At 45.7% G+C, this 19,554-nt stretch overlaps 1 protein-coding gene across 2 annotated transcripts in view; it reads left to right on the top strand.

Annotated features, from left to right (window-relative positions):
* The window catches only part of PRSS12 (serine protease 12), a 78,113-nt gene that overhangs the window by 3,520 nt on the left and 55,039 nt on the right, over nucleotides 1–19,554 (top strand). For both annotated transcript variants that reach the window (XM_068124420.2, XM_068124419.2), the window contains exons 4-6: nucleotides 9,634–9,812; nucleotides 9,968–10,109; nucleotides 15,376–15,575. In XM_068124420.2, coding sequence (XP_067980521.2) covers nucleotides 9,634–9,812; nucleotides 9,968–10,109; nucleotides 15,376–15,575 — 521 coding nt within the window. The remainder of the gene's footprint in view (nucleotides 1–9,633; nucleotides 9,813–9,967; nucleotides 10,110–15,375; nucleotides 15,576–19,554) is intronic.

Below are 19,554 nucleotides of genomic sequence, written 5' to 3'. Positions count from 1 at the left end.
ACTAGGTACATCTATTAAGACTTGGAATAGCTTATTGGTAATGAACACACCCCAGCACTTTCGTTGGTGTTTTCAGTTAAAAATTATTATTTTTATTATTATTATTTTTAGTATAAATAGACGAGGCTCATGGAAGAATAAAAAGTTTATTTTAGAGCGCTTACCAAGCGGCTTAAGCAGTGGATTAAGCACTCAAGCAAGCACCAAGTAAACTGTTGATAAGGAATGGCTGGCTTGACAAGCGATAGCAAGCTGCTTGGTATTTGAGCACACCCCGAATGAGCCAGACGGACTGAAGACCCTTTTCTGGTTCTGCCGCTTGTGTAATGAAAAAAGTTAATTTCAGGTGATTTTCAACTCTTCGCCTTTTGTTACCTCCGCAACCGAAGGTGGATGAATGGAGGTTGTTTTCATCCCTGTTTGTTACTTTAAAAATCACAGATTTTTCAAGTATATTGGTCGGTTGCATTTGTTATTCGTCTGTTTGGCCGTTTGTTTGTTTTGTCACTCCCCTGCAGGTCACAATTCTAAACCGATCATCATGAAACTTCACCAAGTTGTAGAAGTCGTCACAATTGAGAAGCCTTTTGATTTTGAGGTCAAAGGTCATCTGGAGGTCAAATTTCTAAATTCGCCATTTTTCATCCGATTGTCTTAAAAATTGAACAGCTTTTGTATGTTGTCACTAAATAGGGAAACCAACTATTTTTGAGGTCAAACGCTCAAAGGTCAACTCAAGGTCAAACTTCCAAAATCAATTTTCATCTGAAAAATCATCAATTTTCGTCTGATTGACTTGAACATTATATAGCAATTGCACAGTGCCTCGCTGAATTGGGAAACCAACTATTTTAAGGTCAAAAGTCAACTCGAGGTCAAACTTCTAAGTAAAATAATCAATTTTCATCCTATTTATTTGGTGATTAAACAGCAATTACATAGTTTATCGCTGACTTGGGAAACTAACTATCTAAGGTCAAAAGGTCAAAAGTCAACAAGGTCAAACTTCTAAAATCATCAATTTTCATCTGAAAAATCATCAATTGTCATCCAATTAACTTGAGGCAGCAATTACATAGTGTATCGCTGATTTGGGAAACCAACTATTTAAGGGCAAAAGGTCAACTCGAGGTCAAACTTCTAATATCAATTTTCATCTGATTGACCCAAGCTTTGATTTAGATCATCGATTTTAATCTTAATGAAATGGACAATTTGATGTATCCATGACTTCTTTTGGGGTGGGGGTCAGGGTGGATTTTGGAAGTATCGTGCTCTACATGACGTCTTCTTGTTTGTTTGTTTGTCAAGAGGATATCTCAAAAAGTTGTGGATGGATTCGGACTTCATTTAGTGGAGAGGGTGGGTATGTGACAAGGATGAAATGCTTCGATTCTGGTGAAGATCCGAAGCTGGATCCGGATCAGAGAATGTTTTAAGTGACTTTTCGCCATTGAGAGATAGGGCTAGAACCGATTTTATATATATATAGCACAATATCTCAAAAAGTTATCGACGAATTCAAACAAAACTGGGTGGACAGATTGGGTGTGTGACAAGGAACCACCTTTAGAGGCCATTTTTCCTCGCAGAGCAGGGGTTGGCCTTTTTCGGGCACCGTGGTCCCCTATTTTTGAAGCAATGTTTTATGGCCAGATGCCCTTCCTGCCGCCAACCCTGTTAGTCGCCTCTTGCGACACACAGGGAAGATGAATCCATTTGACAAGACGAATCGAGTGTGTGACAAGGATGAATCGATTTTGTTTGAGGTCCGAACCTAGGTCCGACACTTTTTTAAACTCCAAGTGATTCTTCACCATTGAGTAATAGGGCCAAAAACGATATATAGCATGATGTCTCAACAAGTTGTGGATGACTTATAACCAAACTAGGTTAATGAGTTGGGTAAGTGGCAAGAAGAAGCTGAATATATTTGGTTCAGGTCGGATCCAGATCTGACCTAACAAAACATAAACTGTTCACCTGGTGGATGTATGCTCTCTACAGAGTGCAGTTCTAGTTGAGCTATATTTCACTTTTCAGCACAGCTGGGGTAGTTTTGTTTCATCCTTGGGCCATGTACTCTCATTTGAAAAACTACATCGTTCCGCCGTGTGCTTGGGTTGGTCCATTTAGCAATGAGGGGTTGTTTTGTCATCGTACAATATACGTATTATATAGTGTGGATTTGCCAAACAATATCTATGTATTAACATTAGGAATTATACAAATTTATTGTGATTATTGTTGCATTTGTAAACACTAGGGCATGCCCGTACTATATATAAGCTAGGACGTGCCCGTACGTGGGTGCCCGTTCCTTGCCAAAAAAAAAAAAAAAAAAAAAATTTGTGTAGGGGTGTGTGTGTGTAAACATCCTAGGGCGTGCCCGTACGTGGGTGCAAAAAAACATGCGTGCAAACAACAACAACAAAAAAAAACTTTGAAACCACGTGGCAGTAACGACCACAGAACCCCCCCCCCCTCTATTTACATGAATGGTTTGGTCCATTCGCAACGACCATAGAACCCCCCCCCCTCTATTTACATGCAATGGTTTGGTCCATTCGCAACGCCAAAGCGAACGGCGAACGGCTAAATCGCCATAGCTCGGTAAGTACTTCTGCGATTAATTTCAAACCTTGAAAAGGCACATCCTCGGGTCCCCAGCAATATACCTGGCAAGTTTCAAGTATATCGGACCCGTGGTTGTCGAGAAACAGCGGTCACAGACAAACACACACACACACACACAGACACACACACACACACACACACACACACACACACACACACACACACACACACACACACACACACACAGAGATTACTGGAATTATAGATAGACTAGGGCATGCCCGTACTATATATAAGCTAGGACGTGCCCGTACGTGGGTGCCCGTTCCTTGCCAAAAAAAAAAAAAAAAAAAAAATTTGTGTAGGGGTGTGTGTGTAAACATCCTAGGGCGTGCCCGTACGTGGGTGCAAAAAAACATGCGTGCAAACAACAACAACAAAAAAAAACTTTGAAACCACGTGGCAGTAACGACCACAGAACCCCCCCCCCCCCTCTATTTACATGAATGGTTTGGTCCATTCGCAACGACCACAGAACCCCCCCCTCTATTTACATGCAATGGTTTGGTCCATTCGCAATCGCAACGCCAAAGCGAACGGCGAACGGCTAAATCGCCATAGCTCGGTAAGTACTTGTCCGATTAATTTCAAACCTTGAAAAGGCACATCCTCGGGTCCCCAGCAATATACCTGGCAAGTTTAAAGTATATCGGACCCGTGGTTGTCGAGAAACAGCGGTCACAGACAAACACACACACACAGAGACACACACACACACACACACACACACACACACACACACACACACACACACACACACACACAGAGATTAGTGGAATTATAGATAGATTAAATGTCGTTATTATTCCACTTAACCTGATTTTTCTGCTAATACTAACCTCACCCCATAATTTTATCATAGTCCTGTCCAATTAAACACCAGGGGAAAACGTTTTTTTAATCGATTAATCATGTGACAGTGTTTTTCCTTGAGATGGAGTATTCGCTTTACGTTGTGTTTACCACCACTCACAAGGTGATATGTTTTGTTGCAAATGTAATGGAAAACCAAATAGTGCATTGGAGTAATCAGAGGGAACCAGAAGAAGTAAAGAGCAAAGATTGAGTCATCAGGAGGAACCAGAAGAAGTAGAGAGCAAAGATGGAGTCATCAGGAGGAATCTGGATCGGATTCGGGTTTTAGCTGATACTCCTCAACCCTCAAACCCATCCAGGCGCAGCCAGGTGAACCTTCCAGAAAATTTTCTGAAAAAATTCACTTTCTCCCAAGACAGATAGATAAAGAAAGAGAGAAATAAAGAAGAATCAAGAATTATAATGAATAGAGAGAAATATGATAAAGTAGAAAGAAATGTGAACGGAACAAAGATGTTGGGAAGAACCCAGATAGCTAGATATCAGCAGTTCTTCGTCAGGCAAAAACGCAGCAACAGTTACAAGCTACCAGAGGTCATTCCACAGGGAAGCAGAATCCACACAGCATCAGGATGTGGTACAATCGTAATGTAATGGAAAACCAAATAGTGCATTGGAGTCATCAGGAAGAACCAGAAGGAGTAGAGAGCAAAGATGGAGGAGTCATCAGGAGGAACCTGGATAGGATTCGGGTTTCAGCTGATACTCCTCAACCCTCAAACCCATCCAGGCGCAGCCAAGTGAACCTTCCAGAAAATTTTCTGCAAGAATTCGCTTCTCCCAAGACAGATAGATAAAGAGAGAAATAAAGAAGAAACAAGAATTACAATGAATAGAGAGAAATGTGAAACCAATGAAAGTAGATGTCATAAATTAATAAAGTGAGACCCACACTCGGTCTCATCTCGAAAGATTATGAATCACAATTGGTGACCTCTTGTTATCTCCTAGCTCTCGTGATCTCGGGTTGCATTGGTTGAATGATCTCATTGAATTTGGGGGCCCTGGGCACGTGCCCAGTGTGCCCGTGCGTTAATCCGTCACTGCACCACGGTCGGCCTGTTTAGCGATCCGATCCGAACCCAAGTTCAAATCCATGCATCTAATCTATCTATCCATTGGCTACTACTGTCTTGTCAAGTGATGTCTTTGTCCTGCATCTCATTTATGTAAAGCGCTCAACTGGCCTTTAGATCAATGAAAAACAAACAATACACTGTTTTAAAGGGTGTTTGCTTAATGATTCACAACACCACACATGGTTATTGGAATTAATTTTGAGGGCTTTTGAATGATGGCAAATGGAGGAGAAGAAGCTGAGGAAAGTGGTTGGCTACAGTGACGAGAGTAATTATATAATGACAGGCAAGCTCGCCTTGCACGCCAACAATAAAACATTAAATTAAATAAACCAATCATTACATTACAACAATCGACATTGTAAAGAGGAAACTAAATAACACATCCTAAATAACGTGGACTATTTTAAATTTTCTACTCAGGAGACACTCATTGTCCAAGTCATTTCAAATAATGTATAACGAGGTGTGTGTGTGTGTGTGTGTGTGTGTGTGTGTGTGTGTGTGTGTGTGTGTGTGTGTGTGTGTGTGTGTGTGTGTGTGTGTGTGTGTGTGTTTGCCTCGGATTTTCCTTGGATTTTGCCTTCCAGCTGACTAGTGGGGTTGTTTCTCATCCTGACTATGAACTGTATCATATTGGTACAGCACTCGCCACCTGGGGATCATTTATTAGGGGAGGCCTGATTGGTTTTGTTCTCTCCAATTATGGGTGAGATGTGATTGGGTTTTGTTATTTATACGTTAACTGCTATTGGCATTGCACGTGTTACATGCATTGGAGCCTCGTGGTGCGTGTTTGTCTATGCTGTCGCAGATGATTCGCCAACAAGTGATGAAATTGGTGCAACAGTTGATGGGGATTGTGTTGCGTTGGGATTCTCATGTATGTGCTAATTGTGAATGTCTGCAGTTGTAGAGGAACCCAGGTATGGTTTGAAATACAAAGGGCTTGCCTCGTGTCGCATTCGGCTTGTTCCTTCCAATTATGGGTGAGACATGAATGGGTCTTTCCTATTGTTTCATTTTGTTATCTTACAGATCATATTTTCTTATCCTATTATCAATTTGTAATTGGTCAATGGCTTTGACAACAATACACATTTTTACTATGGATTATTGGCATCAAACAGCTGCATGTTTTGACCAAACAGTTTGAAATGAAGCACCTCGCCACCAACCAAATGGAGCATTTAAATTGCATCAGATTTGGCAATAAATGTGAATTGTTAATCCCACGTTACCGGCTGGCTCGATGATAGCAGACACCATTTGCATGTATGCCGCCCCCCCCCCCCCATATGTGCTGCCGTCTTCCCCTCCCCTAGCCCCCCATTTAGAATCCCATGAGGGCATGGGAAACTTTATAGTATATTGAATAAGACATTGGTGTGTCTTCGTCTGTTTTGAGTACCTCATTTGAATACCCCTCTTAAGTACATACTGTTACAGCCACGGTTTCAGGTCTACTACGCAGGGGATCCTGGGTTCCTCTCGAACTTACAGTGCCTGAGGCCACCAATCACGAACAACTTCATACCACGGCAGGTTGCTAGGTAACCGCGAGTGCCAATGGGTCTACCATGTGGTCCCAGGGTCCTCCGTCTGACAACCGTTTACCTACGCCACATGGTTTTCCAATCGGGAGATGTGCCTTCGGCTATGCACCAATCTTATGTTAATTGGATTTTAATTAGGGTGGCCGAGATTCCTGCTGATGCATACTGGACTGAATGAGCCAATCAATTGGGGAATTATAACCTCCTAGTCTAACCGAATGTGTGAACAGCGCTGGATCAATAGGGAAATGATGAACACAGACAGACTGAAAATTAAGTTCAACAAGAGGTGATTTATTATTTACAGAACGATGTAAGATGCGAATATGTGGTGCTATGCAGCACTTTAATACACAACAATCAATCATCAAAAAGGAGAATGCAGTAAAAAAAAAATTAACTCACAACCGATGTTCACAAGCAATGAAGAGTTCCGCAATATATACAGTAAAGAAAAATGGACGAGACGCAGACTTAATCCTATGCCCTACCTACCAGCTATACACAACATGGGTACCCAATCAGACCATCCGCAGAGGGAGATAGTACAGAAAGAGGAGAAAAAGAACGAGGGTCACGGCCTCTTGCTTGCTGGGTGAAAGCAGTCGTGCTTCTGCGACTCAAACACTAAAATGGAGGGATCGAGAGGAGAAATATCGGGGGTGTCTAGGGTGAGTGATTGTAGAGCGCAGTGTGAAATGCGGGTGGTGCAAGAGAAACTGTTAAGGTGCGTTATCAGTGGTTGTCACTCCATAGGAGTCGGGCTGCGGCAACACCGAAAAATGTTGATGTCCTCGACCCTTGTTATTGATGCTGAGTCTTTGTTCAAGAGAGAATGATAAAATAAAAATAGCCGAGAAAAGAATGCATGAAATAAATAACCGACTGTGTGAGAATGAAACGATAGGTGTAAGAGTGGCTTAGTCTGGCGATAAGCGGTGCGCTCGCTCCATCCACTTCAAGGCTTAGCTCCCAGTTTGACCTGCCAACGTGAACACCACCTCTCCTTCCGATCATTCTCTCTTGAAGCGCCACAAAGCCCCACAAAGCAAGCACAGGACTAAAACTAAAACCAAAACCAATGCACTGGACCAGAGCCAAAACCAACGCACTGGACCAGAGCCAAAACCAATGCACTGGACCGGAGCCAAAACCAATGCACTGGACCGGAGCCAAAACCAACGCACTGGACCGGAGCCAAAACCAACGCACTGGACCGGAGCCAAAACCAACGCACTGGACCGGAGCCAAAACCAACGCACTGGACCGGAGCCAAAACCAACGCACTGGACCGGAGCCAAAACAAACGCACTGGACCGGAGGCAAAACCAACACACTGGACCAGAGCCAAAACCAACGCACTGGACCAGAGCCAAAACCAACGCACTGGACCAGAGCCAAAACCAACGCACTGGACCAGAGCCAAAACCAACGCACTGGACCAGAGCCAAAACCAACGCACTGGACCAGAGCCAAAACCAACGCACTGGACCAGAGCCAAAACCAACGCACTGGACCAGAGCCAAAACCAATGCACTGGACCAGAGCCAAAACCAATGCACTGGACCAGAGCCAAAACCAATGCACTGGACCAGAGCCAAAACCAATGCACTGGACCAGAGCCAAAACCAATGCACTGGACCAGAGCCAAAACCAATGCACTGGACCAGAGCCAAAACCAATGCACTGGACCAGAGCCAAAACCAATGCACTGGACCAGAGCCAAAACCAATGCACTGGACCAGAGCCAAAAGCAATGCACAAGACCAGAGCCAAAACAAACGAGCTGTGCTCTCACTCGTGGCACCTTTATAATCCCTTGGTGGGGGCGGGGCCAAATATCAGATCACGTCAAGCTCTTGGTGAAATCCTGGATGCCTATTGGCACACGTCTGCTTATCCCTTCCACCCCCCCTCCCCACCCCCCCTCCCCCCTTTGCCAGACCTCTCTAGACCTACTCGCACATGCACCACAGAGCTATCTTACTATAATTCACCAAATGTCCGTCTGTCTGTTCGAAGGTACCGTAAAAACTGCTGAACCGATCGCAAAGATATTTTGTGTGGGTAATCCACTGGGAGTGTTAAACCCCTGGGAGTAAAATAGGCTATTTAGTTTTCCCAATTTCAGCTTTGGTCTCCAGCATTCTCAGGTTTGGACTCCCGCATAACATTCGCGTTCGCATAACGTTCATTGTGACGATGTTCTCATTGTGACGATGTTGTGACGATGTATGTGTTCACGGTAGTGTTTGACGTGACGGTGTGAACGTAATTTCGTAATGTTTTTCGTTTCGTAATCCTTTAATGAACGTTTAATGTTTAATGAACGTTCAATGCCCTTCGATGTCCGGGGCCGCACGCGCTCTACACTGGACGGGCTGGTGTGTACCTTGCCCTTCGCCGTCATGCTCAGGTAAACCGCTGAGCCCCATCCGTGATGGGGACTGGGGCTTGAGACAGTGTCCCACGAACGAGGAATTCCCAGTAAGCGCGAGTCAACAGCTCGCGTTGATTAAGTCCCTGCCCTTTGTACACACCGCCCGTCGCCGCACAAACATCACAATGAAACACAATCACAATTCACATATTCGTGCAATTCGAGAAAAGGAACTTTTATCAGCAATGTCGTCTATTCTGAAGTTCTAAGCTGAAGAAGAGGTACAAAATCATTCAATTCTTTTCCCTAAAGAAAAGCGTACAGTTGATATCACGATTTGAAACACGATGGAATAATATTGACCGATATGAACAGTGATGTGGCTTTTACTGAAATTCTAAAGATACTGTTTTGATTTTGATGATTTACGTGTGATATGATTTGATGGATGTTTATATGAATCGTTTAAAATAAAAAAAATCTGCCTTCAATTTCTGATATTTTGCCTTTTCATTTCGGCTTCCCAATTGAAGCCCCGCCCATAGGGCGGGTACCGTTGCCAGTTAAACTAAAACATGAATGCACATACGTCACAATTACCCCTTAGGCAATGGGGAGGAAAGGAGGAAAAACCTCTCTAACCCTCACCAACACATTGTATCACATTCTAACCCATTACACAAGGTAAAGGGACTACTCTAACTTAGTATTATGCAAATAACTATGCTAAGGGACCTTATGTTGGGTGCCATTGCTTTTGGGGCCGGTTCATAGAACGACAACATTATGTTCATTTTGCCTACTCTCAAAATCGCTATTCAGTCGAACGTAGATAAATGTACAACAAAGTGCATTTCTGTAGATATAAACCAAAGTTTTTCAGTTTGATGTTTCGTGGCGAAAATGCCACCAATGTTCGTTTTGGGATTGTGCCGACATCTATCGACATTAGTATTGATTTGCTGTATTTGCTGGTGATTGTTGACCTTCCATCCGAGTCATTAATTGACCGGGAATGCTTGGCAAATCACAACCAACTTTTCTTTATTTCCTGAAAACAAACCATCTCATGAAGTATTTCTTCCACTCGTGTATGTTTGCAAAGGGGAAAAGCCAAAGGTTGGACCTGGGCACGTTTTGGTGAGGGCTCGGGGCCTATCCACCTTGATGACGTGCAATGCTCTGGGAATGAGCTAACCCTGACCGACTGCACACACCGCCCATGGGGAGAACATAACTGTGAACATAGAGAGGACGCCGGTGTCTCCTGCGATCCCTACATCGGTGGGATACAGCCTGGCAGAGTTTTTTTTTTTAAGTACTCCTCTTCTCTTTCTTTTCATCTTCTAATTATTTTCTCATTTGCATCTCATCATCTCCTACTTTCTTTCCTCTTCAAGTTTTTTTCGTCCTCAGTGTTCTTTTTACTGTGTTTGCAGAGGGCTCGTTGAGACTCGCTGGAGGAACAGAGAATGGCAATGGTCGTCTGGAGGTCTACCATGCTGGTGTTTGGGGAACGGTCTGTGATGACCAGTGGACGGAACGCAATTCTGTGGTAGCCTGCCGGCAGCTGGGTTTCCGGTCAGTGGCATCTCTTACCCTTGCTCTCGTTTTCATTTTCATTGTATTAAATATTATCGCATGCACCTGGTGCCTGGTGATGGCTTAGCGGTTAGGGTGCCGGCTTGGGATCCTCGGATCCTGGGTTCGAATCCCGGTCGATCGCTGAATTGATGCCAGGTGGGTTGACTCAGCCTGTCATCCTTCCGAGGTCGGCAAATTGAGTATCGGTTCACTGGGAATTCCCTGTGACGCAAAAGGTGACCAACAGGGTTGGTGGCAGGAAGGGCTTCCGGCCATAAAACATTGCTTCAAAAAGGGGACCACGGTGCCCCAAAAAGGCATCTCTTGCCCTTGCTCTAGTTTTCATTTTCATTGTATTAAATATTATCGCATGTACCTGGTGCCTGGTGTTGGCTTAGTGGTTAGGGTGCCGGCTTGGGATCCTCGGATCCTGGTTCAAAAAGGGGACCACGGTGCCCGAAAAAGGCCAACCCCTGCTCTGCGAGGATAAATGGCTTCTAAAGGTGGTTGGTTTGGTACGAAGGGATACCCCACAATAGCTGCTCGCTAAGCTGCCCAAATGTGGAGGGCTGCGTCCTCAAAGGATCAAAACATAGACCATTCGGCACAAAGTTCACACCTAAACTAGTAGACCTGCTACTTGACATCCAGGATGACGGAATGAGAAATGATGCCCCATTGCTAGGCCTCCATCTGAATAATGCTTCATTTCTTCACACCGCTCCGACTGTAGTCCACTGTTGTCAGCAACCCAGACTTAAAGAAAACCATCTCTCTCTCTGTCTCTATCTCTCGTTTGTGTGTTTTCTTACATCTGCATCCTGCACCACCACTTTTAAACTTCTAATCTTTACCCTGCGCGTGTAAAGCGAAACGCATGGTTAAGAATTTGGTCCACTTTGTTTGTCTGTCTGTTTGTCCACAAACATCAGTTTATAATTGAGGAACAACGTTATCTCAATCGAATGTTGTATTTTGAACATACATTGGAAAACAAACCTCGAGTTTAACAGTGCCGTAGCCTACTTTGGCTCTGAATTTGACCCAATCACACATGCAGAGAGGACTGAGATTTAAAATGTAGCGAGGTTATTGTAGTGAAATCGTATTCGTACTGCACCCGGGGTGATGCTCGCTGCTCGTTGACACCACTAGGGGCGTGACTATAAGACCCGCTGCTGCGGACGGAGCTCCGAGACTTCTCCTGTGACACGTTACATCTGGTAGACTCGCTAACGGTACGCCTGCATAGAATATCCAGCTTGCTTGCATTGAATGATATGAATGGTCCCATGTGATGTCACATCGTATACTTATTGTATTTCCTACTTTACAGGATGATGTCATGATCTAAATGCAATTAAACCACCCGTTGGACTAAAGTTGTGTGGACCTGATTGGTTTTCCACAAACACAAATTCCACAAAAACATTCCACAAATAAAGGACACAAACAGGCACGAATAACTAATGCAATGTGTTAAATAAATTGATGTGAAAGACGCTGCATCAATGGTGGTAAATGTGGCAAAAAAAAATTTCTACATCGTGTGAAATATTTATTTCATTTCAATTGAATTATATACTTGCACACTTTAGATCAAAAATCGCCTTTTAGCACTTTCAAAAACCTTTAGTTCAGCAGAACTTGGACCAAATACTACAGTATTTTACATAATCTCAACCAATCAAAGTTGCTGCTCGCAGACCCCACTCTTGTCCTTTTTTCTCCTTTTTTTTCAAAACTGTGAGACAAGATATTGAGCACAAGTATATCCACCCACCCCGCCAGATACCAATAAGTTAGCCGTCTCTGGCAAAAACATTTGACCACTCATATACATGTATATTCAGGAACTAACATATATCCACTATGTGCCATTATTTACAATGAGCAGGGACCCGTGGAACATCCGCACAGTGTAAAACATGATTTTAAGGCCTCAACTCTCCCGCTCCACCCCACAAGTGTTCAATTGACCCGTTGAAACAGCCACAAATTGGCCCTTACAATTAGTCAAACCGGTTTATACCTTCCATTGTTGAACTGGAATGTCCTCAACTGCCTGACCCTTTTGTCCAGATTGTAGGGGAAAAGCAAGTTGGATTTAAGCAATTGCTGTACGTAAGTGTTCCTGCAAAAGCCTTCATCGAACATCTCTGTGACATCGTCATCGTACTATAGTTTGAGACATATCATTTGGTATGCAGCCTGTGGCTACTTGTTACCTCATTGCACCATCAACTAATGCTGGCAGATCTGACACGCAGTTTAAGATCAATCAGAGGGAGGGCACACACATTGATTAATTGGTCTTCCTGCGAGACACCAGGATGGCAGTTTATATTTTGGCCGAGATTCAAACCCAGGCTAGACAGCTTCGAGGTGAGTGCACACCTTTTCTAGGCCATCATGCCAGCCCAAGAAGTGTCTGTTTGTTTGCAAGTTCTCGATGTAAATGCTTATCATATAGCACTGCTTCCAGTGGGAATAGGTATAACAAGTCAAAATGATATAGAGGGGGTCCTCACTCTACATCCAAGATGCGTTCCAGAAAAGTTGGACTTAGAATGAAATGACGGATAATGAGGAATGTTTCCCCATAATAATTAGTGTAAGGGGGATGCGTTCCAACACTTGGTTTACATCTTATACAACACCAGTCACCAAGCCAAGCGATTAAAAAAAAAAAGAAAAAAAAGTCCCCGTAGCCTGATGCCGTGTGGTCCAGTTGCAGAATCAGAGTCGAGGTTTGACAGAAACTTCACCTTGTCGGGAGAGAAGGACACATATTCCAGGAGCAGCTGGGTACAACTGGATTAGGTGGATGCAGAGAGAGACTGGTTTGAGACACAAGATTTTGAGGCGATCACAGAGTTTCGGCATTCAGCTTTTCATGTGCGGTCAGTTGTGTAGCCGTTTGAGTTAAGGGAGGGGATGGAAGGGGAACAAACACCAGAAACAAATTTGACCAGATGCCACCAGGATTTGGAGGAGGGAGACAAGTTGGACAGTTCAGTCATGAGATTAGAGATATTGTTTCCTGGACCTCCTGAGGGTAGACACACACTTGTTCCAAGCTTTGTGAAAGTAATTGAGATTACCTTCAGTTGGATTAGCCTTCCAAGAGGCAAAGGCAAGTTGCTTCAGGGCAACTGCCTCACCACAAGATTCAGTGTACCATGGATGGGAGGAAGGGTAAGACAACTGAAGATGAGATGGGATAAATCTGTGCATGAGAGAGAGCAGTTTGCTTTGGAAGAATTCCCAGGAAGAGTTTATGTCAGAGGCATTCGAGATGGGAGACCAGTCCAGATGATTTATGGCTTCTTGAAGACCATGCCAGTCATCCTGAGTGAAATGCCAGGCATGTAGACGTTGAGGTGGCTCTCTGAGAATGGCCAGAGAAATATCCACTTTAACAAGCAAATGATCAGATGAACCGATTGCAGCAGAAGAAGAACAGCCGATATTTGCAAGGAAGTTAGTCATAACCAAGTCTAGAAGAGATTATGTACCGTTGACTGAGATCTGGGTTGGGAAATTGACAGATTGTGTCAATCCCAATGAGTCGCAGAGTCCTTTGCTGAGGTGCCATGGCTGGTGTGAGAGGTACCCACACCCAGCCAGCTTGCATGATGACAGTTGAAGTCGCCACATATGAGGAAGAGAGAGTTGGGATGAGTCGATAGAAGTTGGTCCATGTTGTCAGACAGCGAGATGTAAATGGAGTCATCACTGCTTGGTGGACGGTAGAGAACACATGAACAGAAGGTGGGAACGGAGAGGAAGCCGTAGCCAGAGGTACTCTTGGGGGTGTGGTGGGGTGAGGGAAATGCAGAGAGAGTGAGGACGAGAGTAACGTTCTTAAAAATAGTTTGAACAATCGTCTGCGGCAAGCCAAGATAGCGAGCGATATTAGCTGGTCGTTCACCATTCTTAGTTTGTTTCACATGTCTAATTTGACATCCAGAGCATTGATGCGCTTCCGTTTATGTGCAGGTTCACCCTTTTCATGACCACTTCGTTTACTACTCATTGTTGACTGATTGCTGCAGTAATGTACACAAATAAAAAAATATAGTACTGTACAGTACGTGGTAACGTTAGGTTCAACAATGCACAGCGTGAGATGGAGTTTGAGGGGGAGGACGCAGTGCATTGTGGGGTGGAATGCTGGGAAGTTGGTATGGAAAGCATTGTGGCTTGGGACGCCTGGTAATTGGTTTTCCATCCAATGGACATGAGCGCAGGAAATTGTTGGATGTAAAATTGAAAATGTTCCAAAGTAACGAATGGAGTTGTATGCGAAACAACGTATAGAGGGGAGACTTGTAGTGGGGACCCCCTGTACGTAAATTCTTGGTGAATTAACCTTTCTGTAGTTTCAGGCAAATAACGGAAGCAGGATATGCGATGGCAGTGACACAGGACAGTTCTGTCGCATGACACCACTTGAATCGTTTCCACCATGGTATCGTAGATCTGTAGGTGGCATCCTGAAGTTGCTGGTGTACTTTCTGGCTAAAAGTGGTACATGCGGTCTTTGTGATACCTTTGGCTGGAAGCCTCTTTTCGGTGCTAACCAACATTACCTTTTGAGCAGAGGTCCCCCTCGGATCGTCAGCTCTTCTTTGAATGAAGATTGAGCCTGTCTGCAACACATCTTTTGGAGGAAAATTCTGTCATATCCAATAGTTTATGTGAGCCAATCTCTCTAACTTGTCATGTAGGTCCTCGTCTTGATGGTCGGGTAGCACACCATCGACTCCTGAGAGAAATGCTTGCAAAGTTCAGGAAGGTTTGCCGACCCGTGCAATCTGTCTTGGTGGATGTGATAACTTCAGTGCTTATCATGATCAATGTATGTAGATACCACTAGATACCGGATATATACCACTTGCAATGGAACCTACGGCCACTTGTCTACACAACTGGTTGCAATAGAGATTTATTTTCGCTCTGTCAATTCCCGTTCCGTTACTCAACTCTGTTCTCTTTCTCCTGATTGACAGCAACAAATCTCTTCTATAGTATAAGATTATGACCAATGAACCATAATGTTACCCCAGATAGGTGAGTGAGTGACCCACCTGGTACCTTCACTCCTGATTCTTTCATGCTAGCAGCTATCTGTACCTCCATAAATAAATATTTGATGTCATTATTCTGTGCTTGAATGTCACAAATGTGATTTTCATTGTGTAATGGCGTGGCGCACCGATCGGCATCACGGTTCATGATGGGGTGCTGCTGTTTACAGGTCCGGCGGTACAGTGGATCTCCGAGGACAGTTCGGTGAGGGTGCAGGCCTTATCTTGCTTGACGACGTTGTGTGTTCTGGCTGGGAAGGTGGCTTGCTCACGTGTGCTCACAGCGAGTGGGGTCGACATGATTGCTCGCACCATGAGGATGTCAGCGTGGTGTGTTATGGCGGAGTGCGTGACAGCAACAACGTGCCCGGTATGCATGAGGGAATGTGTTAAAGGGGTATTGGGCAAAGGTCAAGGTTTTACAACTCAAAATAAGCTCATGCTGTACAATGATCTATCCCTCACCATGGAGTATCCATGGAAGTCTGAAGTAAAATAAGATATATTAACGCCTGAGATTAAGCACATGGGGCAAAGGATGGTCAAATATTTGGTAAACATTTCTCATAAAATTTGATACATTTGGTGAAGTACCGAGTTCTATTTTTTTTTAATTAAATAAATATTATAGATCGGTCAATATCAATACCCTGACCGTGGAGGTATCTCCAAGACCATATTAGAAACAAATAAATTATTTTTCATTCAGCCAAGGAAAGGCAAAAAGGAATCTCAAATTGTGTTTAATGGTAGTGATCATCATGGTGTTCTCGGTGCTGTTGAAGCAGTCTCTTGGTAAGAGTTATGCTGGGTAGTTTGCCATTGCCTTTACGGAATGGCAGTTTTGCATTGTGTATTAAGTCTGATTTTCTGTTTAAGGAGGTAGTCAAGGAAACATTGATTGGCCTGTCTGCTGATCCCATCTGAGCACATAGTTTTCATTGCTGGGATCTTAGCTCAAATCCCACTGTACTATGTTGTTTTCGTCCATTGTGTCCCAATGCACTTATTAACTAGGTGGTATTCATAGAATACTTACCCTGCACAGTCAACTTGGTGTCAGACAACTCTTGTGTTTTTGAACGTTTTTTTTTTTTTTTGATCCAATGTGGCTGCCAGACCACGTAAGTGATGACATCATAAATTTATATTCTCTAATATAATTGTTGCTTAGATCATGCTCAATAAATTTCAAACTGATCAGACAAAGCGTTGTCCCTGTCGAATTATGACATCATAATTATGGCACCAATGACGTCATCGTTAACAGCACCTATTCCCTATATAGAGTTCTTTAGAATGACCCACGTTTCAATTTTTCCATAGAGCAGTTTTGGAGATATAGAGGTGCAACGTTTTTCGGTTTTTCCAAGATGGCGCCTGTAACACATGATCTATGACGTCATGATTATCATTAAAATATTATAAAGGAGGAGGCGTTCCTATGGTGAAAATTTCGTGTCCATCAGACCAACAGTTGCTGAATTTTTTTTCAATAATGATCGGATGGATGTGTTGTATTTGTCGAATTATGACGTCATAACAAAGGCACCAATGACATCATCATTAACATATCTTATTCCCCATGGGGAGTTGTTGACAATGAGCCAGGTCTCAATTTTTTTCCATGGAGTGGTTTCGGAGATATAGAGGTGCAACTTTTTAAAAATTTACCAAGATGGCGCCTGTACCACGTGACCTATAACGTCATAATTATCATTTTTTAAATTCCACAGGAGGAGTTGCTCATATTCTGAAAATTTCGTGCCAATTGAACTAACAGTTGCAGAGGATTTTTTTTTTCATACTGATCAGATCAAGCATTGTACTTGTCGAATTATGACGTCGTAATTAAGGTACTGATGACATCATCATCAATATATCTTATTCCCCATGGGGAGTACTTGACAATGAGCCATGTTTCCATTTTTTCCATTGAGCGGTTTGGGAGATATAGAGGTGTAACGTTTTTCCAAGATGGCGTCCGTACCACATGACCTATGACATAATTATGAATAAAAAATCTCTACAGGCGGAGGTGCTTCTATGGTAAAATTTCATGTCAATTGGACCAATGGTTACCGAGAAAACTAGATGGTATTCATAGAATACTTATCCTGCGCAGTCTACTTGAAGCCAACTGTTCCGTTTTTGAACATTTTTTTTTCTTTTGATCCAATATGGATACCAGACCACGTGAGCGATGACATCATAAATTTATATTCTCTAATATAATTGTTGCATAGATCATGCTCAATACATCTCAAACTGATCAGACTAAGCGTTGTCCCTGTCGAATTATGACATTGTAGTGACCCATGGGTCCCCCAAGCAAGACCGGCATCAGAATCTCCTTGCTCCAGCCGGTGACGTCACCGGCGGGGATCCACGGCGCCAGAGTGGCTGGTCATGTGACCGCCAAAGCGTGCCGCGCGTGCGGGTATAATGAGCTACACCTGTGGATCACGTGACCACCGAAGCACGCCTCGCTTGAGAGGCGTGGCTTTCGGTTTCGGTTTCGGTTTCTCTTTTTGCTTTTTTAGGCAGCCCGATAAACGGGCTTTTTAGTGTTCCCGAGTTGGTTTTACGAATAAACATCTTCTCGGACGAGTTTGTGCCTTGCCATCCTTTTATCCGTATTCTGCTGGAGTCCGGACTCCTTCACTGGTGACCCCGAATTTGCAACACGGCAATGGACACCGCAGTGTCCCTCAAGCTGCCCACCTTCTGGGAAGCACATGCCGCCGTCTGGTTCGCGCAGGCGGACTCCCAGTTCGCCCTGCGTGGCATCACAGAGGACGCTACCCGCTACCATTACGTGGTCGCCGCGCTCGGCTCCGCGACCGCCGCCCGCTGTCTGAGCTTCCTCCAGAACCCGCCCGCTGACGGCAAGTACGACGCCATCAAGGCACTTCTGCTGGGCGCGTTCGCCCTTTCCCCGGCTGAGCACGCACGACGCCTGCTCGACCTACCTGAGCTCGGTGATACGCGCCCGTCCGAGCGCATGGACTACATGCTCGCGTTGCTCGGCAAGCACCCCTCGGATTTCCTGTTTCAGGAGCTCTTTCTTCGCCAGTTCCCGGCCCCTGTACGGGTCGCCCTGGCAGGTACGACCATCGTAAACCCCCGCGACCTCGCCAAGGAGGCCGACAAGATCGCTTTGGCAAGCCAGCTCGCCGGAGCGGCGAGCCAGCTCGTCAGGGTGGCGGCCGGGAGCCTTCCTGCCCACCCGCCCGACGCCTGCGACGCAGTCTCCTTCCCGGAGCCCGCCGGGCCGGCATGACTGGCAGCGGCGACGCCGCGTCGCCCGGTCCCGACGCGTCGACCGGAGTCCCCGCCGGACCCGGCCTGGTGCTATTTCCACGCCAGGTTCGGGCGGCAGGCCCGATCATGCCGACCCCCGTGCATGTTCGGCAAGTCGGGAAACGGGCAAGCCGGCGTTCCCTCCCAGCAATGAATGCCGGCCGTTCCGGAAACCTGCTGTTCATCGCGGACCGAGCGTCGGGGCGGCGCTTCCTCTGCGACACCGGCGCCCAGCTGAGCGTCATTCCCGCTTCGGTGGAGGACAGGCGGGCCGCCGTCTGCGGCCCCCCATTGGTCGCGGCCAACGGCTCCACCATCCGCACTTTCGGCCCACGCACCGTCGCCCTCCGCTTCGGCAGCCAGCTCTTTCACTGGGAGTTCGTGACGGTGGACATCCCCATGGCTTTGCTCGGGGCCGATTTCTTGTGCGCCCACGGGCTGCTGGTAGACGTGAAACGCCGGCGTCTCGTCAACGCCGAGACTTTCAGCTCCCTGGCGTGTGCCTTGAGCCGGGCCGCACCCACCGAGTTTTCCTGCGCCCTCCCATTGGCGGACGACTTCGCACGTCTCCTCGCGGAGTTCCCGGCCCTCACACGGCCGACGTTTTCAGCCATCGCGGTGAGGCACGGCATCGAGCATCACATCCCCACTACGGGCCCGCCGGTGTACGCCCGGGCTCGCCGTCTCGACCCCGCCAAACTCGCCGTCGCCAAGGCCGAGTTCACGGCGCTGGAGCGCCTCGGCATCGTACGGCGCTCCGGCAGCGCCTGGGCCTCGCCGTTGCACATCGTCCCAAAGCCGGGGGGCAGATGGCGGCCATGCGGTGACTACCGCCGCCTCAACGACACCACTATGCCCGACAGGTACCCCGTCCCGCACATCCAGGATTTTTCCGCCCGGTTGGTGGGGCGGAACATTTTTTCTAAAGTGGACCTGATTCGGGGGTACCACCAGGTGCCTGTCCGCCCGGCCGACATCCCGAAGACGGCCGTGATCACACCTTTCGGCCTCTTCGAGTTCCTCCGGATGCCCTTCGGCCTCAAAAA

The sequence above is a fragment of the Myxine glutinosa genome, chromosome 8, assembly GCF_964187855.1.
Source record: "Myxine glutinosa chromosome 8, kmMyxGlut1.1, whole genome shotgun sequence".
Taxonomy (NCBI): domain Eukaryota; kingdom Metazoa; phylum Chordata; class Myxini; order Myxiniformes; family Myxinidae; genus Myxine; species Myxine glutinosa.
Note: the sequence above shows the minus strand (reverse complement) of the source record. Positions and strands in the feature narration are given on the sequence as shown.